Source organism: Prosopis cineraria, unplaced genomic scaffold (assembly GCF_029017545.1).
Source record: "Prosopis cineraria cultivar Desert tree isolate PC_DT_omini unplaced genomic scaffold, ASM2901754v1 PC3, whole genome shotgun sequence".
Taxonomy (NCBI): Eukaryota; Viridiplantae; Streptophyta; class Magnoliopsida; order Fabales; family Fabaceae; genus Prosopis; species Prosopis cineraria.
In genome coordinates, this window is record NW_026555334.1 from 10,496,942 (window position 1) to 10,517,626 (window position 20,685).

A 20,685-nucleotide genomic window follows, 5' to 3' on the forward strand; every position below is an offset into this window, starting at 1 on the left:
TCATAGAGAGTCAAGTACCTAAACAAATAAAATAAAAAATTATGAATCTATAGATCCATTTCCTTGCTGACATGCTCCATTCTGTTGATGTATCTCAGCTCACGTTTATCTCTCACAATCGTGACTGTGGCTCACTCACACCACTCTGCTGTCTCACATTTGTTTCTCGCATCCAATTTCTTCTTCTCTCTCGCATTCATCTCTCTCGTTCTAGAAATTTTTTGCATTTTGAATCTTTTGGTATTTACAAAAAAACATATATTAAAAGGGTAATTTTATAAATGAATTATAAACTAAATATTAAAAAGGTCATTTTTAAAATTTAAGAAAGAATAAGCTATTTCTTTTACTTAATCTTATGATATGGGCTATATGCACAAAAGTCCCTAACTTTTATTATAATCATTTTTTAGCAATGTTTTTAGAATAGGACTGCACATTGAACTTGAAAAATCAGTGATTCACAATTCACATTGGACCAATTGTCAAACTAGTAACATAATAATTGAATTAAAAAAATTATATATGTATAATAATAATCTAAATATAAGAAATAAATATTAAATTGCTACTTAATTTTAAAGAAATTAAATATTTTAAGTTTATAATAACTTAATAAGTCACATGATATAACATAATATCAAATGATTAAAAAAATTGATCATTTTTTAAAAAATTAACAAATTTTTTTTTTGAATAGTTCGGTTCTTGAAAACCAGATTTGATTCCTGGTTTGACCACTGATCCAAAATGGCCCAACCCGGCTCAACCTACAAAACAGTTTTTATATATTAATCAAATTGAAATCTGAACTGATTGATGGTTGGACCAGTCTGACCATCTAACTCAGTTTTAAAATCACTATTTTTGAGTCAAGGCATTCAAATATAAATCATGTTATTGCAAAAATAATTATCCTCAGTAAAATTAGTTTACAAGATCAATCCTATACCCAAACCTCTGTTTTGTAATTAAATCAAATTCAAGCTCACCTAACTATGCAATAAATAATAACACACACACATTTTGATGATTTCATGGCATAATTGTTGCATCAGCTGAAATGGTAACGTTAGTTTATTACTATATTGCATGAGCAAGAGTAGCTTAATTAAAATGTTAAAATTTCACTTAGACGTCACGATTAGCTAGGTTATTAATTAATTAATCAGCCAAAGCTACAAGACTTTTTTATTCTATCACAGTTGAAATGCTAACGTACGCGTAAATAAAGTTTAGTGTTAATTAAATTTTGTTATATTATCCCACAGATTTGATTTCATTGTGATAATTACAAACAATATTAGTTTAAGTCATTTACTTAGCCATTAATCAACCCATCTGGCTTATCTTTAATTTCAGGTTTTGTTGGATGATGAGTTGATGAATGGATCAGCCAAATGTCTCTTTTTCCTATTAAAAAAGGGGGCAAAAAACAATCAATGCTATCACGAAAATATAATAATAATAATAAAAAGAACCCCATCACTGCTTACAAATAACCTGAATTGGTCATAGATACTATAATACTTTTTTTGTTTTTGTCGTTTGTCCTATTATTAAAACTTTGATACCAGTTGACTTTTACGAAACCCTTATAATTTCTTATTCTATATTGAATAATATTAAGGACCCACATTATCTTATAACTTATCATGCGATCACTTATATATATATATATATATATATATATATATTTATTTATTTATTTATTTATTCGCTCTTGAGCAGGGATCATGCTAATCCTCTTTGTATATTCCAAATTTATCAGATGGCCCCAAAGAGACTATATGTATATGATTGCATATCATAAAAGCTTTTCGCAAAGTTATGCAAATTTCTTAAATATGATTAATACATGTTTATTCTTATATCCCGAGTTCTTAAAAATTTTTTATAAAACATTTATCCTGTATATGTATAATCATTCTTATGGTGAATCTAAAACGTATACATATGCAACATATTTTTTCTTTTAAAAAAGTCACTCATGTACCGAATAAACTACACTTACGGCTCAACAAACAGCTCCTAATTAATTATTCAAATTCATGCCTCCACCTTAATGCATGTTTACTTTCCATAGAAATGCCAAAAATGAATATTAATTAAACTATCCATGAATCAGATTGATACAAGTGATGAGGTATCATGACAAGTTGACCAATTTTTTTTTTTTTTTAAAAGAACAGATTGGCACTACACGTGCATCTCCAAAATACTGTGGGACATCCGTGTGTGTGTGTGTGTGTGAGTGAGTGAGTGACATAAAAGTCAACATCCATTTGAGATCAATTACAAAATCATCTGAAGCGTTGCGAGGACCCCACACTTATCCCAATTGTATATCCTCTCCAACTCGAAGGAGGATTGAGTTTCCCCACTCATCCTTAGAGTAAGATTTAGATAATTTAAATTTAAAATATTATTATATTATTATCTATTATATTTATTAAAATAAAAAATTATTAATAATTTTAATAATTTTTTATTTTTAATCTGATTTAGATTTAATTTAATATTAAAATTTTTATAATTAATGTATATTAATTATTTAGATTTATTTTGCACAGTTTAAGACCATACAAAGTGTATCTGAATAATCAATATACATTAATTATAAAAATTTTAATATTAAATTAGACTCTCTAAATTAAATTTAGATTAGACTAAAAATAAAAAATTATTAAAATTATTTTATAATTTTTATTTTAATAAATATAATATATTATAATACATTAAATCTGGATCATCTAGATTAAAATTTGAATGGTCCAAATTTCATCTTAAGGATGAGCGTAGAAACCAGTTCCCTGCAAGGACTATGTCTCTTAGCACTTTGTACATATTTAAAGCAAAAGGTCCTTGTTAATTAGGTTTCATAAATCATTCCCATATCTGTTCTTATGATTATAAATTTGCCAATTAGCTTTGATCTAATTGTATATCCAATAAAAATGTTTGTTTTTGAATTAGGGAAAGTATATTGCCTTATGTTGAAACACAAATGCATTTTCATTTCTTTTTCAAAAAAACAATACTTTTTCGAATTCGTGTGCATGAAACATTGGGATAAATGATGAGATAGACTAAAATCTTAATTCCTAAAAAATAAATTTTCATTTTGTAATTATATATATACACATACAAAAAAAAAATTCTATGAAATACTAGTACCTCATAAATCCAAAAGAAGAGAAAAACAAGTTATTGAGAATGAGATCAGTTATTAAACAAGTTAAGATATTAGTTCAAAAAGTTAATAGTATATCAAAACTATGGTCAAACTGTCGGTCAACAAAATATTTCATTAAACTGATCAAGATATTATTAATTCAATATTTTATCAGTTCAATTGATAGATTGACCTATTTAGCTTCTCTATCTCTATCACTTCCTTTTTGTCTTTTTGAAATATTTCAGAAGATTAAGTGCTGACTTGTAAATGAACATACATAACAGTTCTAGTTCATGACAGATAATTAATGATACTCATTACTTACAAGAGTGGAGGCATACTGGTTTTCATCTCTTTCATCTAAATGGCCCGCTCCAACCTAATTCAGCTCAACCAGATGGGCCAAAAATTTGAAAAAAAAAACAAAAAAGTAATGTCATCTCATCATATCATTATGTAAAGTGATTTTCACATCCGAAAGAATTCTTTGAAATATTACTTATGAGAAAGAAAGTTCTCTTTAAGTCTATTTATTTGAAATACGTACTCTGATTGAGATTGACTTGTAATAAGCAATAAAACAAACTGTTGAAATTATGAACATTTTTTTTATACCGTACTCGCCACTTAGAAGCATGGGAGTATTAGAATAGAAGTGATAGTCATTGTACCACATGAAGCAATTCAAGCCATAAATCTCCCATCTTCTCTTGTTCCCAATCACTGTTCTGAAGTTCTGCAACTGAGCATCCAGGCACTTCCTGCAATCTTCCTCTCTGATATCTCTCGCGCACTGAGCCATCCCATACCTCTTATCCTTCTTCTTCATCCCACTCTCATCACTCACATTCACATCCAGCACTCCTGTCTCCCATGAATTCAAGCCCTTCTGAAACCACCTTGGCCTCCTCAAAATCTGTGTCGTTTGTCACTGCGACTGATGTTTTCTCCATAGTTCCGAAGAAGCTCTGGTTCGCGTACCTCAGGAAGCACCATCTGAACCAGACAGACACGTCACGGCTCTTCTGGCAATCATCGGAGGCTACTTTAATGGAATCAAGGACCCAGTTAGAACAGTTATATGTCGGCTGATATGTCGCCTCTACAAAGTACAAACTGATACCATGAGCCGCCATGACAGAAGATGACGATGGGCCAACATGCATGAGCACTAAGATCTGAAGCAAACTGATTGAATAAATATCACTACTTGCTAATAACCTGAAATTTCGAGAAGTTTCAAGATTTTGATTGAATTAGTCATAGATAGTATAATAGTCTTTTTACTTTTTTTGTTTTCGTCGTTTGTCCTATTATTAAAACATTGATACCGGTTGACTTATATAAAACACTTATAATTTCTTATTTATTGAATAATGGAATAATGTTTGATACATGTTTTTTCTTATATTCCAAGTTCTTAAAAAACTTTTTATAAAAAATTTATCCTGTATATGGAATCCTGCTTAAATATGGTGAATCTAAAACATATGCATATATTTTTTTCCTTTTTAAAAAAGTCACTCATGTACCGAATAAACCACATTTTATGGCTTAACAAACAGCTCATAATTATTCAAATTCACGTCTTATCCTTAATGCTTACGTTCCAAAGTAATTTCCAAAATGAATATTATATTAATCAAACTATCCATGGATCAGATTGATACAAGGTGATGAGGTATCATGAGAAGTTGACCAATTTTTTTTTTTAAAAAGAACTACAGAATTTGGCATTACACATTCATCCAAAATCCTGTGGGGTATATATATATATATATATCATTAAAGTCAACATCCGAATCCAGAATTACAAAAGCATCTGAAGCGTTGCCAGGATCCCCATACTTATCCCAATCGTGTATCCTCTCCAAGGACTGTGTCCCTTAGCTCCTAAATATGTAAGAAGAAAAAGGTCCATATTAGATGTCATTCATTCCCATATGATCTGTTGTTATATATGATTATTAATTAGCCAAATCAGGTTTAACCTAATTGTCCATTCTAAGCTAATTCAGCTCTAACACTGAAGCAAGATTTAATATGCAGAAAAAAAAAAACTCTAAGAAAGTGTGTGTGTGTGTGTGTGTGTGTGTTGTCTTTTTTGTCTTAAGACAATGCATTTTCTCATTTCTTTTTGAAAAAAAAAAACTTTGTTATGTTCATGAAGCATTGAAAAATGAGATGGACTGACTTTTTCTAAAAAAAAAAAATTCATTTTTCAATTATACACACACACATACGCACAGAAAAAAATTCTTTGAAATGCTTCATAAATCAGAGAGAGAAGGTACTGAAAATTATATATGTCATTAAATTGGATATTATTAGGAAGTTATCTCCATCTATTCTTTTTTTTTCTTTTTAAAATATTTCAGAAGGTTAAATGCTGACGCGTCAAAAAAAAAAAACGTACGTAACAGTTCTAGCCAGTGTCATGAAAAATATTTTATGATACTCGCCACTTAGAAGAGTGGAGGAATCCCATAGACTGGTTTTCATCTCTTTTTGTTCTAATTGGCCCGCTCCAACCTAAGTCAGCTTAACCAGAGGAGCCAAATTTTTTCTTTAAAAAAAAGTAATGTCATTTCATATTTTTATTATATAATTATATAAAGTGATTTCCACAACGGAAAGAAATTAAAGTTCTTTGAAATAGTATACTTCTGGGAAACAAAGTTCTCTTCAACCCTATTTATTTGAAATACGTATCTGCTTGAGATTGACTTGTGATAAGTAATAAAACAAAGTTTTGAAATTATGAACATATTTTTTTTTTTATGGTACTCACCACTTAGAAGCATGGAAGCATTAGAATAGAAGTGATAGTCATTGTACCACATGAAGCAATTCAAGCCATAAATCTCCCATCTTCTCTTGTTCCCAATCACTGTTCTGAAGTTCTGCAACTGATCATCCAGGCACTTCCTGCAATCTTCCTCTCTGATATCTCTCGTGCACTGAGCCATCCCATACCTCTTATCCTCCTTCATCCCACTCTCATCACTCACATTCACATCCAGCACTCCTGTCTCCATCATATATGGCTTCTCCGACGCTGAATCTGCTAGCCCTCCCATGAATTCAAGCCCTTCTGAAACCACCTTAGCCTCCTCAAAATCTGTGTCGTTTGTCACTGCCACTGATGTTTCCTCCATAGTTCCGAAGAAGCTCTGGTTCGCGTACCTCAGGAAGCACCATCTGAACCAGATAGACACGTCACGGCTCTTCGGGCAATCATCGGAGGCTTCTTTGATGGAATTAAGGACGCAGTTAGAACAGTTGTCCGCAGATATATCGCCTCTACATAGTGCAGAACCATAGACGGTGTTGGATTTCTTGTTCCCCACGCTGGTTTGGTAGAAACCTTGGCGGTTGTTTACGTTATCAGCTAGAGAATCCATGGTGGTTCTGAGATTGATGAGGAAATCATCGTCTTCTTTGAGCGAGTTATCAGCTTCTGAGCACAGCCAGCCTGTTTGAGCATTGATGTCGGCGAAGCAGAGGCCATTAGGGAAGACGACGAGAACGTACAAGAGAACACGGAGAAGAGAGGAATATAATGGTTTCATCTCTTTGATTAATGGAAGTTCGTGTGGAGAAGAATGATTTGAAGGAAGAGATTAGAGTGAGGGGTCATGATGATCTTCATGAGTAGTGCATCACATTAATTATACATATAATTAATTTGATTTGAATTTTTTTTTAATATTGCAGGTCAAATAATGACTTTGATTTTATAATTGTTGTTTTCGGTGCAAGTGTGCGAAGTCAGCTCTTTCGGTGATGAGGTGGTGAAATATATATATGAGGAGATTTTGAATTAAAAAGTCAAATAAACTTTATTGTCCTTTGTTTAATGATTATATTACATTAATTATAATCTTATACCGGAATAGCAGCAGAAAGGAATTAAACAGTGTACAATTTGAAATTTTCTAAACATTAAAATAAGTCTACTATGTTTATACGTTAAATTTTCTTATTCAATACTATTCATAATCATTGCATACGTTAATTGTTTTGGACTGGCTCATTGCTCTCCCTTATTATTTGGTTTCTATCTGTTTCATTTTAATTTTTTTGGATAGTTCTATGTTCAACGTCTTCTTGTTTTTTTTTTTTTGGCGAAAGGGAAATATATCATATCTTCACCTTCTTGAATTTCTTTGAATATATATAATATTCAATTAATTATAGAAAAAACATGTAATACGTTATTTTCTTATGCTTTGTGTATAAGACTAATAAATTGGAGGGACTGATAATGATTAAGTGTAATATTGTCAATATGTATATAGATTAATATTCCTGAAATATTTGAGGGAATGAGATTCACATTTATTTTGAATTTGAATAGAAGAGAAGAAATATGATATATATATATATATATATAATAGTTGGTTTTAAGAAATAATAGAGAGAAATGAAAAGGAAAAGGGAGTGATGATTAGAGAAGATGGTGATGGGCCGCCACAAGCACTAAGATCCGAAGCAAACTGATTGATGAATTGATCAAAGTGGATCTCATAATATAAAGCCTTACTTTCTCACAAGGTTCCAAAACTTTATGGAGTACTGATTAGATAGGCACAAACCAAGAAATTAAAATAAAATATACACATAGTCACTCCGACACTCAAAGGGGGAAAAAAAACAGCACTCTCTCATGTGCAAATCCTGAGAATTTAATTCTCAGGAACTCAGAGGAAAGAGGGGGGTTAGATGCGTGAATAAATGGAAGATAGAGAAAAGTGAGTAATTAAGTAATCACAAATATGATTATATTTATCTAATTTGGTGCAATTTTACTGACAAGAATGGATGGCATGGTATTTTAAAGTACCATTTGGTTATTAGAAATGAATGAAATAGAATAAATTAAAAAAAAATAAAATTAACTCAACCATCCTTTTCACATGGTAAACATAATAAAATTTATTAATGTATATTATAAATGTGAGAATCATCACATCTTTTAAAAATTTTATAAATTATAATTCTCAATCTCATAAACTAAATTATCCATCTCCTTTATAAATGTGCTCACATATCCTTTTTGATATCTCACTTTTTACTTTTATTTTGTTAATCTATTACAACTTATTTTGTTTTAGTAACCAAATGAGAATTAAGAGTGTACTGACAATTTCTCCAAATATCAAGTTTTTCTATTGATCATGTTTTGTGATCAGCTGCTCATCATATTTAACACGTGTAACATCAAACCAATAAGTGCGTAGCTCAGCCAGTTAGGAGATGTGCGAATTTTATAGGGATCTCAAGCTCGAGATTAATCTAAATATGGTAATGTGTTAAACACTTGTTAGGAGGAGTTTCTCACTTTTGTGATCCAATCCAGCTTTGTCTAAGTCGGATTAGTTGAAATCTGAACAAATCCAAATACCAAATGCACGTGAAAATTATTGTCTGACATCAACAAATTATCACCTCTTTCTCGTGCGTTTTCTTTCTTCCTACCAAAAAAAAAAAAAAAAGGGAACAATTGATTTGTGATCTGCGCGGAAATCAAACATTACGTACGAACGGAGTTGGCGGGCTTCCCTCGAAAATGATGCTCCTCTTGACCCGAGTGGAACAGTACTATCCCAACTTTGCTTCTATGAATTATATATAACCCCAAATTGAATTTCTTTCACTCTTATAAGTTCAACAAGAAATTTTGCTCTAGGCAACACCACCTCTCTCTTTGGAAGAGGTTCTATATTCAAACTCAGTATTAAAGTCGAGAATAAAAGTCGAATTTGACGTGCTTCCTGTTTAATCTGGCTGATTTGCCCTAAAAAAAAAAAGACTTAGGCTTAAGTAGCCCATTTTATTTTAAATTAAACTTAAACTTTAGAATATGCGTGTATTTATACTTTAAAATATAAATTTTTATCATTTATTTTTAATTTTTAAACATTATAAATATTATAATTAAAAAATTTAATTTTAAAAATTTAAGAAAATAAAAAAATGAGCTTATAAGCCCAAGCCCGGGCCCTTTGAATAAGGATTGAACCCATAGGCAATGTTTGGTACATAGGACTAAGTAAATGTGACCGAGTTTAGGATTGAGTAATACCAAGTTTTTATATTTGGTAGGTGAAAATGATAAATTTATTCTCAAGTATAATCCCATTTAGGTGGGAATACCCAATACCACCTCTCTCTTAGTATTGAAAAATTAATCCTAGGATTAAAAATTTGTAGACCAAATTGTCCTTCACTCCATGCCTTTCCCTCGTTGAGTTGTCTCTACTCTACAATCTCCACCTCAACCGTCAAAGGTGACATTGTGCCCCTTATTGGTGATGCCGTCTCCCTCTTAGCTCACTCCTTATGTCTTAAATATGTAATCACCATCTTCAATCATCGTCCTTGATTCTTAGATCTGCAATCCATCTGTACTTGAGAATTTGGGTAATTGAATAAGGCAATGACAGGTAGAGTTGCATCAACGCTCATATAGATGACGAGGTCAAAACTCAAGAGGGTTTCAGGTTCCTGGAATGGGTGGTGACACGTGTGGCTTTGGTGAAGAGGACGAGATAGCTAAGGTTGTCAAAAGCTATGAACAAAAATTGGAGAAGGTTAGCTTGCTTTGAAAGCCAGATCTAATTTAGCTTCTTTCATGGCTTTTATCAGCAACAACTACAACATTTTTTACCTCTAGCAATACTTTGGTTTGCAACATTTGTAAAAGTGTTGTCTAATGCATGAATAAGCAATAGTTTTTATGTGTTGCTATTGATCCTCACTTTAAGTAATATTTATTTGGCAACAATTAAAAAATATACTCTAAAGTGGAATAGACAACTGTTTTCAACTATTGCAATAAAATTCTAAAACTATTGCCTATAAATTTCTTTTATTGCAACAATTCAAAATCGTCCCCTATTTTAATAGGCAACAAAAAGTAAATGTTTCCTTTAAATATTTTTTTTTCGCAACGGTTATGAATTGTTACCTACTATTTACCTATATAAAAAAATTATTTACTTTCATTTTTATTTGGTTTTTAATATTTTCTTATTACTTTATTTTTTATTTAATTATTTTAATATTTTATTTATTAAATTAATTCAAAATTTACTTTAAAAACTATATATTTGTATATATAATATTTTGTAATAGATAATATAATAGCAATGTTAGAAGAGTAGTTAGAGGCTAGACTTATATTCAAGAGATTCAAGGTTCAAATCCTAGGTAGGAAAAGAAATATTAAATTTTTGCCTATTTTAAATTTATGCAACAATTCTTAACTATTACCAATTTTTATAGAAAGGCAACAGTTCAAAACTGTTGTAATAGGTTAAGGTGAAAATTGCTGCTTATTGTCATACTCTAAGGCAATAGTTTTAACTAAATGTTGTCTAAAATTTAAAAAATTGTTACCTTAGATAAGAGGTAACATTGGAATATGTAATAGTTGAAAAATGTTGTATAAAATAAAAGGCAATAGTTTTCATAAATGTAGCAATAATTTTGAAGTAATATTTAAAAAATATTGTAGTGGAAGAAGATAGGGTAATTTGGTCTTTTAACTAATTTTTTGTTTATTTTAGTGTTACTTTTTTTTCATTCCCACATTACCTAGGTGTTATGCCAAACATGTTTTAAATTCCAATCCCACTCCCAATTTCAATTCCTCAAAATTCATTCTTGCATACCAAACAAGGCCATAAAGACTAGGCCCATATGGGCTGGCCCACCTGTTTCCTAGTTTACCCAACATTAACATGTTTGTATGTATATAAATCATGGTTATCAAAATTGGATCAGATCGGTCGGTTCGACTGGCTTAGCTAGGAATTGGCCAAGTATTCGATCCGGAGATGATATTGAACTGGGGAAAGGGAGAACCAACCATGAACCTCTTAAATTGGGTTCGAACAGAACTGAACTAGGAAAACCAATGGTTTATTGTGTTTATTAACTATTGTAACTGTGTAAAAGTAATTTTAAATGATAAAGTTGTGGTTTTGAAGATTTTTGTATATAATGTGACATTATAAATGATTTTAGCATGAAAAATTGATTTATAAAAGGTTATCAAATTTTAGTTGATATATTTATATACAATGTATATAAGATTGTGATATGGGAATGTGACGAAAAGTGATGAAATTATAAAAAAGTATGCTCATGGGGGTGGGAGTTCGCCCGAGATATGTGGATATATGTGTGTATGGAGATATGTGAGTGAAAGATTCATATGGTCGAGCTAATACTAAGGGACATTCGGTGCAGCATTTTATGGGATTGTTACTATAAGACATCTGGGTAGTCTGCCAACTCTCTAGTACCCGTTAGGGTACAGTTAGGAGTCAACAATGCCTCTATCACAAGTGTGTGAAGAGAGAAAAATTATAGCCTGTAAGCGGGATAGATTACTTTTGGCCGGGTATATCGTCGAAAGTGTGCTCGGATCAACAAGTAGTTGAACCAGGAGAGCCTATAATTTCATGTCGGGAAGCATTGTCAGTTCGATGGTAAGATGATCATGCTAGTGTAAAATTATGTGTTTTGTTGAGATGACATATAAATATCTCATAATTTTTGGTATGCTTGATAATACTATTGTTTTGATACTTTTTCATGGTTATTTGTGATAATAAACATTTAATGAGCTATATTAATTACTGAGATGTTTATCTCACCCCGCAGTTATATTTTATAGGTGAAGACTTCGGTAGAGACAAGGAGAAGGAAGGGACAATTGAAGAGTGAAGAGTATCATTATATAGCTCTTCCCTTTTCTCTTTTTGTGTGTTGTAATGAATATTGTCACTAAATATTGCCAACTTAGGAACATGACATTATTTGGCTATCACTTGTAAGAATTTGTGATAAGTGTGTATATCTTGATCCTAGAATGGTGTTATGGATTAGGTGTGTGCTTGGCCAAGTTGCTTTTAAGTATATATATATATATATATGTATGTATGTATGTATGTATATATGTATGTATTAAATGTTTTAAGCGTCAAAATGACCAATTGATTGATGTGTTGAATTTTTTCCACCCCACTGTGTTTTTATCCAATGGGGGTTTGGTGGTCATTTTAAGCATGATTACTTTATGGTGTGATGTGAATGGATTGTTATGTGGTGTGTGATCCATTTGAGGTGGTCAAGGTGTCTCCAGAGCTAATGGCATTGTGTATTATGGGTTGGACACCATAATATGTGTTTTATTGTGAAAACAAACTATTTTGGGTTTGGGTGTCCATCTTTTAAATGGATGATTGTTTGACTGTGAGACTAGTGCCATTAGCTAGAGAGCTTAAAGAGCTTCGTGTGGATACTCGAACCGCTTAAGTCAGATGTTAACAAAACAGCGTGCTCTGGAAGTTCGAAGAGTTGCTATGACATCAATCTACTATCTTGACAGCAGGTGCGTGCTATAATGTATGGTTGTTGCGCCACGATGCATTGGGCTATTGAGGGACTTGTCCCTCTGTGCTATCCATCATGGTAGGCGCAGCCTGCACCACTATGGATGGACCAGTGTTTGCTGAAAAAATGGCGTTTAAGTCAAATTTTGATATAATTTGTTTCCTATACTTTCATATTTGCCTTTAATCAATATTTTTAACCATAGTTTGAGCGAAAACAACATTTTAAAAAGGATTTTCTTGGGATCCTAATATTTTAACTAATTATTTTCAAACCCTTAAGTTGTGGTAGCTTTGGTAAGGGGTTTTATGAAATCTTAGTTATCACAACGACATGTGAGTGTTGTCCTGGTAATGTCAAGATAGACATTACATAGAAACCTATCAAGTGAGCTATTGAAGAATCAGTCTGGCGACCTATGGCAAAACTAGTTTGCCAAGCTTTTGTAAACCAGATCTAATAAACCTTGTGAGCTCTTATTTGGTCATCTTGTTTGCATTCCTTGTCTGTCTTTCTCAATCTGACCATCATCTTGCCTCTCCTTTGTTCATTGCATCTTCATTGGTCTTTGGCATCTTCATTCTTGAGTCTTAATTAACCTTTTATCTTTGTGCTAATCATTTTCCAGATTCTAGATTCCTCTTGATTTCTTCTACTTCCATCCTTGTCTACCATTCTTCAATCTTCATTAACAAGTTAGAGCTCCTACTCTTGAAGCTCGATCAAATTCTTTATAGTTCAATAAATAATTGGTTTTGTGATTTTGAAAATCTGGGTGCTAATTACTGATTGTTAATTTAGTAATTTTGATTAAGCTTAGTTGTTTTTTATGGATTTGAAACCTCCCACTCTTGCCACTAGGCCTAATGTGCAAGTTAATAATACTAATCCTACTCCTATCGTTGACACTCCCTTTGGCTCAACTCCAAATAGTAATAGTACTCCATAAACTATTGTAGTTCGAACAGTAATAATTCCTTTATCCTTCAAGTATCACCTATACCGTCTCTTTGAGGGAAAAGTGATCATGTATAAGAGCATTTTGCTTTTCAAAAAAGAGGGGAGAACCTGTGTGTATAGTTGCCTTCATTGCTCCTCATTATTTAGAGGAGGTAGGATCAATAGGGTGAAGTAGCACCTTACAGGTGTTTTAAGAAATATAATTTCTTGCAAGAAGGTTCCACATGATGTTTGCCATAAGATGGTTTAATCTTTAAAAGAAGTGTCATTGGTGAATAAGAGGAAGCTTAATGATCCATACATGCCTGAAGAGTTTGTTGATAACCTAAAATGTGAAGTAATTGCTCCAAATCCAGAGCCAAGTAAGAAAGCTAAGAAGGTAGGTTCTAGCAGTGTTACTACTGTGAAAAAAAAAAGAAAAACTAGTAGGGCTAACAATTATTTTACTTCAAGGTCAACTCCTAGCTCCCAACTAGGGCTAAACAGTATTTGGTCATCTAAAGAAGCTCAGTATAAAGCTAAATTAGCCATTGCTGAGTGGTTATATATGAATTGCATTCCATATAATGTTGTAAATTGTCTATGTTTTCTACCTACTTTAAATGCAATTGTTACAATTGGCCTAGGTTTTAAAGGTCCTTCATTTAAGGAGTCAAGGGTTAACTTGTTGACTGATTGTAGAAAAGAGTGTCAACTGCTTATTGAAAGCTATGGAGCTACTTAGAAAGAAAGTGGCTGCACTCTCATAGTTGATGGTTAGATTGACAAAAGGCAACGGACATTAATAAATTTTGTGGTTTATTCTCCTATTAGCTTTTTTGTAAAGTCTATTGATGCTTCACATATAGTCAAGGATGCCAAGAATTTGTTTTCTTTGTTTTATGAAATTATTGAGTGGGTTAGTCCTAAAAATATAGTACATGTTGTGTCTGATAATGCAACCAATTATATAGCTGTTGGCAGGTTGATTCATGAAAAATATAATCATATCTATTAGTCACCCTGTGTTGCTCACTGTTTAAATCTTATTTTGAAAGACATTGCAAGCATGCCCCATGTAGCTGACCTTGCAAAAAATGCATCAAAAATTACTATTTTTGTGTACAATCATGTGGCTTTTCTTTCATGGCTTAAGAGAAGAGATGGCTAGACAGAAATTATGCATCCAGGAGCGATCAGGTTTGCTGCTACTTTCATTACATTGAAGAGTTTGCATGAGCACAAGCATGACTTTGTGTTGGACAAGAAGTCTTAGGATAATAAACTATCAAGGACTAAAGCTACACAATTAATTGGTGACATTGTGTTGGACAAGTAGTTTTAAGATGATTGCCATCAAATTGTATGTCATGTGGGTCCTCTTACTAAGCTATTAAGAATTGTAGATGGTGATGAAAACTATCTTTAGGTTATGTTTATGAGGGTATGCAAAGAGAAAAGAATTCAATCAAAAATTTCTTTCATAGAAAGAAGGAACAATACAAGCCTTACATAAGCATAATTCAAGCTCGATAGGATAAGCATTTGAAGTGTGATTTGCATGTAACAGCCTACTTTTTAAATCCTACATTCTTGTATGATCAATGATTTATTAAGAAGAGTAGAGTGACAGAATTAATGTTAGACTATTTTTCAATATATAAGTCTACCTATAAATATTCTGACATGATTTCTAAAATGCAAATGTATGCAAGTGCCAAGGCTCTTTTGGCTGAGAAAAAGCTCATAAAGTAGCAAATGAAAAACAACCTAGTTAGCTTCTTACTCCTTTCTTTTCTTTTATTATAATTTAAATATTAACTACTATTAATTTGTTTAAATTTGATGTAGATGTCTGGTGGCAATGTTTTGGGGCTAGTGCTCCAATATACAAAAGTTTGCAATTTGCATTTTAGGACAAACTTCTTCTTCTTTAGGATGTGAAAGAAATTGGTGTTTATTTGAAAGAATTAATACCAAAAAAAGAAATAGGCTAGAACATGAAAGATTGAATGATCTTGTGTTTGTTAATTACAACTTGCATCTGCTAAACAGGTGATCATTAATTGTTACTCAAATCTGAAATAATTCTCTTTGGCTTTAATAATTGAATGATGAGGGATTTGATTATGATTATATATGCATATATAAGGTCAAAATTGAAGAAGGTGAGCTATGATCCTGTTGATTAAGAATCAATTAATAAGCTTGAGTATTGGATAGCTGAAGAAGTTCCAACTCCAAATCCTGACTTCGCTGTTAAGGAAATTCAAACTGAAGATTTTCTTAGTGGCAATGCATGTCCCTCTAGATCTAGTCTTGAATTAAGAGAAAATGAATGTTACTCCTCTTCTTTTTACATTAAATCTTTGTTTGATTTATAATTTATTCATTCAGTATTTATATGTCAATGCTAACTATTTTTTTTTTGCCAAATATATGTCTAGGTTCTATTGAAGATGTGAATGTTCTATAGTCTCTTATTTTGGATTCACTAAATGTTATAAGAGTTGAAGGAGATGTTTCTAATTTTCAGCATAATTTTGGAGAGTTTAATTTAAAAGATCTATACAGCAATTGAATGTTGTAGTTTTTTAGTTAAATCTGGACCATTGAATGTATGAGAATGTTAAACTATGGTGTTGTGCTATGCATGGCCATGAATGACTTTGAAGTTTGAAGTTTGAACATGGATATTACATACTTTCCTACTATTAATGTGTATTTGGATTTGTATACCTTTGAACTTTGAAGTATGATGAGACTATCACTTTATTAGTAGTTAGTTTTCTTTATTTCATCATATTTCCTAATTTTTAATATATGATATTTAAAATATATTAATTTAATTACAAACTGTTCGACTCCGGTCCAACCTTTGAATCATGAATCAGTGCCTTAATCTGTTCAATGTTCGGTTTAGTTTTAATAACACTAATATAAATGCGTGTCTCCTTTTTTTTGCAGAGGAAGGTTATATTAGGGGTAAAATTTAGAATGAGAAATTTTGGTTCATACTCTTGTCATTGTTCATTACTCTAAAATCACATTAAACAAAAGTAATTTCAAATAATTGTTTTTATTATTTCATTTTACTTTACCTATGAACATTAAACCTTGAAAATTAATTATTTACACACATAGTTTACTTCTTCCCCTCATAAATGTAGAAGTTAGCTGAAGAGCTTGTATGTGTAGATCCCCAATGTAAAATCCAAATCTCTTTTACCTATCACATTTATTATTTATTTCCAAAACTACTTTCTTAATGTGTGAAATCAGCATGAATAGTTTTTAATATAATAATTTAAAGAATGGACACTTTTGGGAAACCAACATTACAACATATACTCCGGTCGACCAAAATTAGGACGGACATTTCAACTACACTTGATTTGTATCATTTATGAAGCAGAAAAAAAAAATATCACTACTTTTAAAATGTTCTTCAATAAAAATCAATCTGTTTTAATTATTTTAATTTCTTTCTTATATAATATTCTTTTGCAATACAATTCTGCAATACAATTAATAACAGTATTTAAAAAAATAAATTAATGCCTTTGAATTATATACTAGCTAGTAGAAAAAGTTCTGTATTTTGAATAAAAGAGGGTACTTTTTTTTTTTACAAATTAGTAAATTAATTTTCTTAATTTATATGAGTTAGATGACTAACTCTTACATTTAGACCTAGAGGGAGTATATAAGTTGTTTATACATGATTAAAAAGAAGCTACATTATTTATAAATTATGAATAGTGAGACTTCTTTAAACACCATGAAATCTATATAAGGTCTACTTTTAGTTAATATTTATTATTGGGGACTAGGTATGTGTAATTTTTAAATTAGAAATAGTTGGATTCAATGGCCCATTTAATTAAAGCGTAGAGGTATAATGGGTTGAAAGAGCAATTGGCCATATTCTTGGGCATTGAATCCAATTAATGTTATGCGAACATCTTTTTAAGTCAAAAGGAGATAGGCCCATTATGCTTAAAATTGAACCTTTTTATATTAAAAAAAGACATTAAAAATATGTTGAACAGAATATTGCTTAGAACAAGAAAATATTTGCAAGCAATATAAAATTATATTTTAAATTATTGTATTGTTGAAATTAAATTTCATCTTAGCTACCCATGAGATGAAAGAACTGATTTTTTTTCCAAAAAAAGTTAATTGAATCCGGAACTTATGACCAATAAAAGAAATCTCATGATTCATCAAAAAGATTTAAAAAATGCTTTTTCTTTAATACAGGACCATGAAAAAACTGTGCAAGGAATAAAAAGTTAGGTCATATCAGAAATCATTAGGTCTCTACATCCTAAAAGAGTCGTTGTAGATAACAATATCAAAGTTGTTTCTAGGTGCCTGATGAGCAAGGAGGTATGCACACTTATTCACTTCTCTAAATGCATGGTCAAATGTGATAATCTAGTCTTTTATGGTCAAAACCTTTACTTTTGTTACTTATCTTAGAGAGGGGGTGATTCTTGCAAAAATTGTGTTGGATAAGCGACAAAGCTTTTAAAGAATCAGAGTAGATGTGATGCTGGCGAGTTTAGCATTCCATCAAAGCTTGATTCTCTCCAAGATACCTAAGATTTGGGCAATTATGCTTGGATGATATCTGAGATATTTAGAGAAGCCCTTAATCCAATTCTCTTAATTGTCATGTATATGGCCTCTACAAGCAACAATCCCATTGATATTAGTTGAACCATCGATATCGAATCAGACCTAATCTACTTTAGGGGGTCCCGTTTAGCTTTAAATCTTTTACTTCCATTCCTTAAGAGGTTAATTGTAGACTGGAGCTTGAGATCATTTAAGATTTATTGGGTGGAGCAAAAAGTACTATTAGTTTCTTTATAATCTTCTCTAGAGAATATTAAGCTGTATCTGCTTTCCTATATATTCCAAGAGACTTGAGCAAAGAGTCTTTGCCAAGGTGTTCTTTTTGTTTTTGAGTTCCCAACATCATTTTTTACATTTCAAATTATCCAATCCTACACAGATAGAGAGAAAAAAGTGTTAATCTTAGAAGGATTAATTACTTTCAACCATACTTATCTAGCTTTTTGCAATCATGTAGGACGTGAATAGAGGAGTCAATAACATTACAACTAAAAGGACAAATATGTTGATAAGGTCCACTTTCATTATTGCTAATGAATTTAGATTAGTGTCTGCCCTAAGCAGCTTTCCATAGAAAGTATTTAATTTTCTCATAGGTAGGCCATTTCCAAATCCTCAACCATATATCAGAGTTTGTGTTATGGTTTTGATTTTCAATTTCTTTATACGCAAATTTTATATAGAACTTACCATCATTTGACGGCCTCCAATAAATAACATCTTCATCACCAAGAGGATTAGGAGGCTAGACAAGAGATATGATATGGATTACTTCATGGTACAAGTATCATTTTAATTGTTTGACGTCCCACCCTCCCATGCTCATGTAGAAATTAAAAACTCTTGCATGGAGGACAAAATTAGCTTTAGGATAAGCATAATTTCTAAGGGGTTTGGGGAGATGGGACCATTTGCCATACCAAAAAAGAAATTTGGCTGCCTTTACTGACTTTTCATCCCACGTGAGTCATGAAATTATCTCAAATTTTATAGATACTATGCCAACTGTAGGATGAAGCAATAGGGTTTTGAACCATAGGAATGATAGGTTTGGTACACTTATATTTATCTCGTAGGATACGAACCCAAAGACAATTTGGTTTAATGATGAGACCCTAACAAAACTTCATAATCAAAGCTATATTTTGACTTTTTATCTTCTTAAAACCAAGCCCCCTATCATTTTTATCTATAGTGATGTTGTAAAAAAAAAAAAGAAGCCTTGAGCATAACATCAGTTTTACGAAGCTTGACGATGTTAGGTTGTCCCCCTAACCTCAAGCGAGGGCATATTTAAAATATTTTAAAAAAATAATTTTTAGGTCTTTTATTATTTTTATATTCTAAAACTAATTCTTGTAATTTAATTTATTTTAATAAAATTATGATTTGATCAATTAAATTGATTAATTTTTTTAAAATTAAATTATTAATAAGTAAGTAAATTTTTAAAAAACACTCTTAAAGTTTAAAAAAAATATGATTTAATACTTTTAGACTAAAAAGAGAAAAATAATTTAATACAACATTTATATTTCCAGTATTTTTATGACAATTTTATATGCATGAAAATTATTTAGAAGATATAATTAATTATTTAAATTTTTATTTATAAATGTTATATAATTAAGTTTTAAAGTTATATATCTATTAATAAAATAAAAAAGCTTTATTGAGTTTTATATGAATAAGGACAATATATGCTTTTATACCAATGCTAGGTCGTGCTTGTAAATTTTTCACTTTATAGCTCGAGTGTAGTAATAAGTGAGTTAAACTACTACATCAAACTTAATGTAATGTTAAATGAACAAGAACTATCACGTTATGCTGGACGAGTGTGGCTAAAGAAGTTAGATCATGTGAACAAGATTAAATTTGGTACTTGAAATGTTTAGACCTTGACTCATTAATATATGGAGTTGGTAAGAGTTATGGTTTATTAAAAAAAATTGATATCTTGTGCTTGTAGAAAACTAATGGCTCGATGAACAAACTAAGGATATTTAAGGTTTCTAACTTTGGCATATAGGGAATGTAAATAAATTAGATGAGGTGGATATCATTGTTAATGAGCAGTGGACGAAGAATGTGGTAGAAATTAACAAAACTGTGGACAAAATTATTTTCTTAAAATAATAATTGAATGTGAAATTGTCAATATATTAGCGCTTATGCACCTCAAGTTAAGGCAGAAGCCAATCTTAAGAATTGTTTTAAGAGGACTGAAGAGATTGTTTCAACATATACCATAGAGTGAAAAGATCTTTATTGGAAGAGATATTAATGGTCATATTAGAAGGGAAGTAAGTAATTATGTGAGGGTGCAAGGTGGTCTTGTTTTGGGGGGCTAAATAATGAAGGATAATTGATTTTTTATTTTTCTTTGACAGTGATTTTACGATTGTTAACACTTGTTTCAAGAAAAGGGATGAACATCTCATTACCTACAAGAGTAAAGCCTAGGTTAGATTGATTTCTTTTTGCTAAGGAACATGGATAGAAGATTTATA

At 31.1% G+C, this 20,685-nt stretch overlaps 1 protein-coding gene, 1 non-coding gene and 1 pseudogene across 5 annotated transcripts; all 3 read right to left on the reverse strand.

Annotated features, from left to right (window-relative positions):
* Window positions 1-1,685: 1,685 nt before the first annotated feature.
* On the reverse strand, window positions 1,686-1,787 carry LOC129307534 (U6 spliceosomal RNA). Its single transcript, XR_008592426.1, has one exon. It is a non-coding gene; the product is annotated as a U6 spliceosomal RNA (small nuclear RNA).
* Window positions 1,788-3,464: 1,677 nt separating this feature from the next.
* On the reverse strand, window positions 3,465-6,831 carry LOC129307024 (cysteine-rich repeat secretory protein 1-like). Of its 4 annotated transcripts, XR_008592298.1 has the most exons (3): window positions 5,970-6,830; window positions 3,850-4,399; window positions 3,465-3,557 (listed from the first exon to the last, which is right to left on the reverse strand). XR_008592298.1 is itself a non-coding variant. In XM_054947876.1 (2 exons), exons 1-2 carry the CDS (start codon window positions 6,748-6,750, stop codon window positions 4,989-4,991), a joined length of 870 nt encoding a protein of 289 aa, XP_054803851.1. In that variant the 5' UTR covers window positions 6,751-6,831; the 3' UTR covers window positions 4,797-4,988. The 4 variants fall into 4 exon arrangements, 3 of the variants coding, with proteins under 3 accessions (XP_054803851.1, XP_054803852.1, XP_054803853.1); XM_054947876.1 differs by lacking the exons at window positions 3,465-3,557; window positions 3,850-4,399 and adding an exon at window positions 4,797-5,077 and having other exon boundaries at window positions 5,970-6,831; XM_054947877.1 differs by lacking the exons at window positions 3,465-3,557; window positions 3,850-4,399 and adding an exon at window positions 4,797-5,071.
* On the reverse strand, window positions 3,592-4,344 carry LOC129305379 (cysteine-rich repeat secretory protein 55-like; annotated as a pseudogene).
* Window positions 6,832-20,685: the final 13,854 nt, after the last annotated feature.

Coding starts and splice junctions, on each gene's coding strand:
- LOC129307024 (XM_054947876.1), bottom strand. CDS start 6,750: ATGAAACCATTATATTCCTCTCTTCTCCGTGTTCTCTTGTACGTTCTC. Junction 5,078..5,969: donor TGCTTCCATGCTTCTAAGTG/GTGAGTACCATA, acceptor TTCTTCTTACAT/ATTTAGGAGCTAAGGGACAC.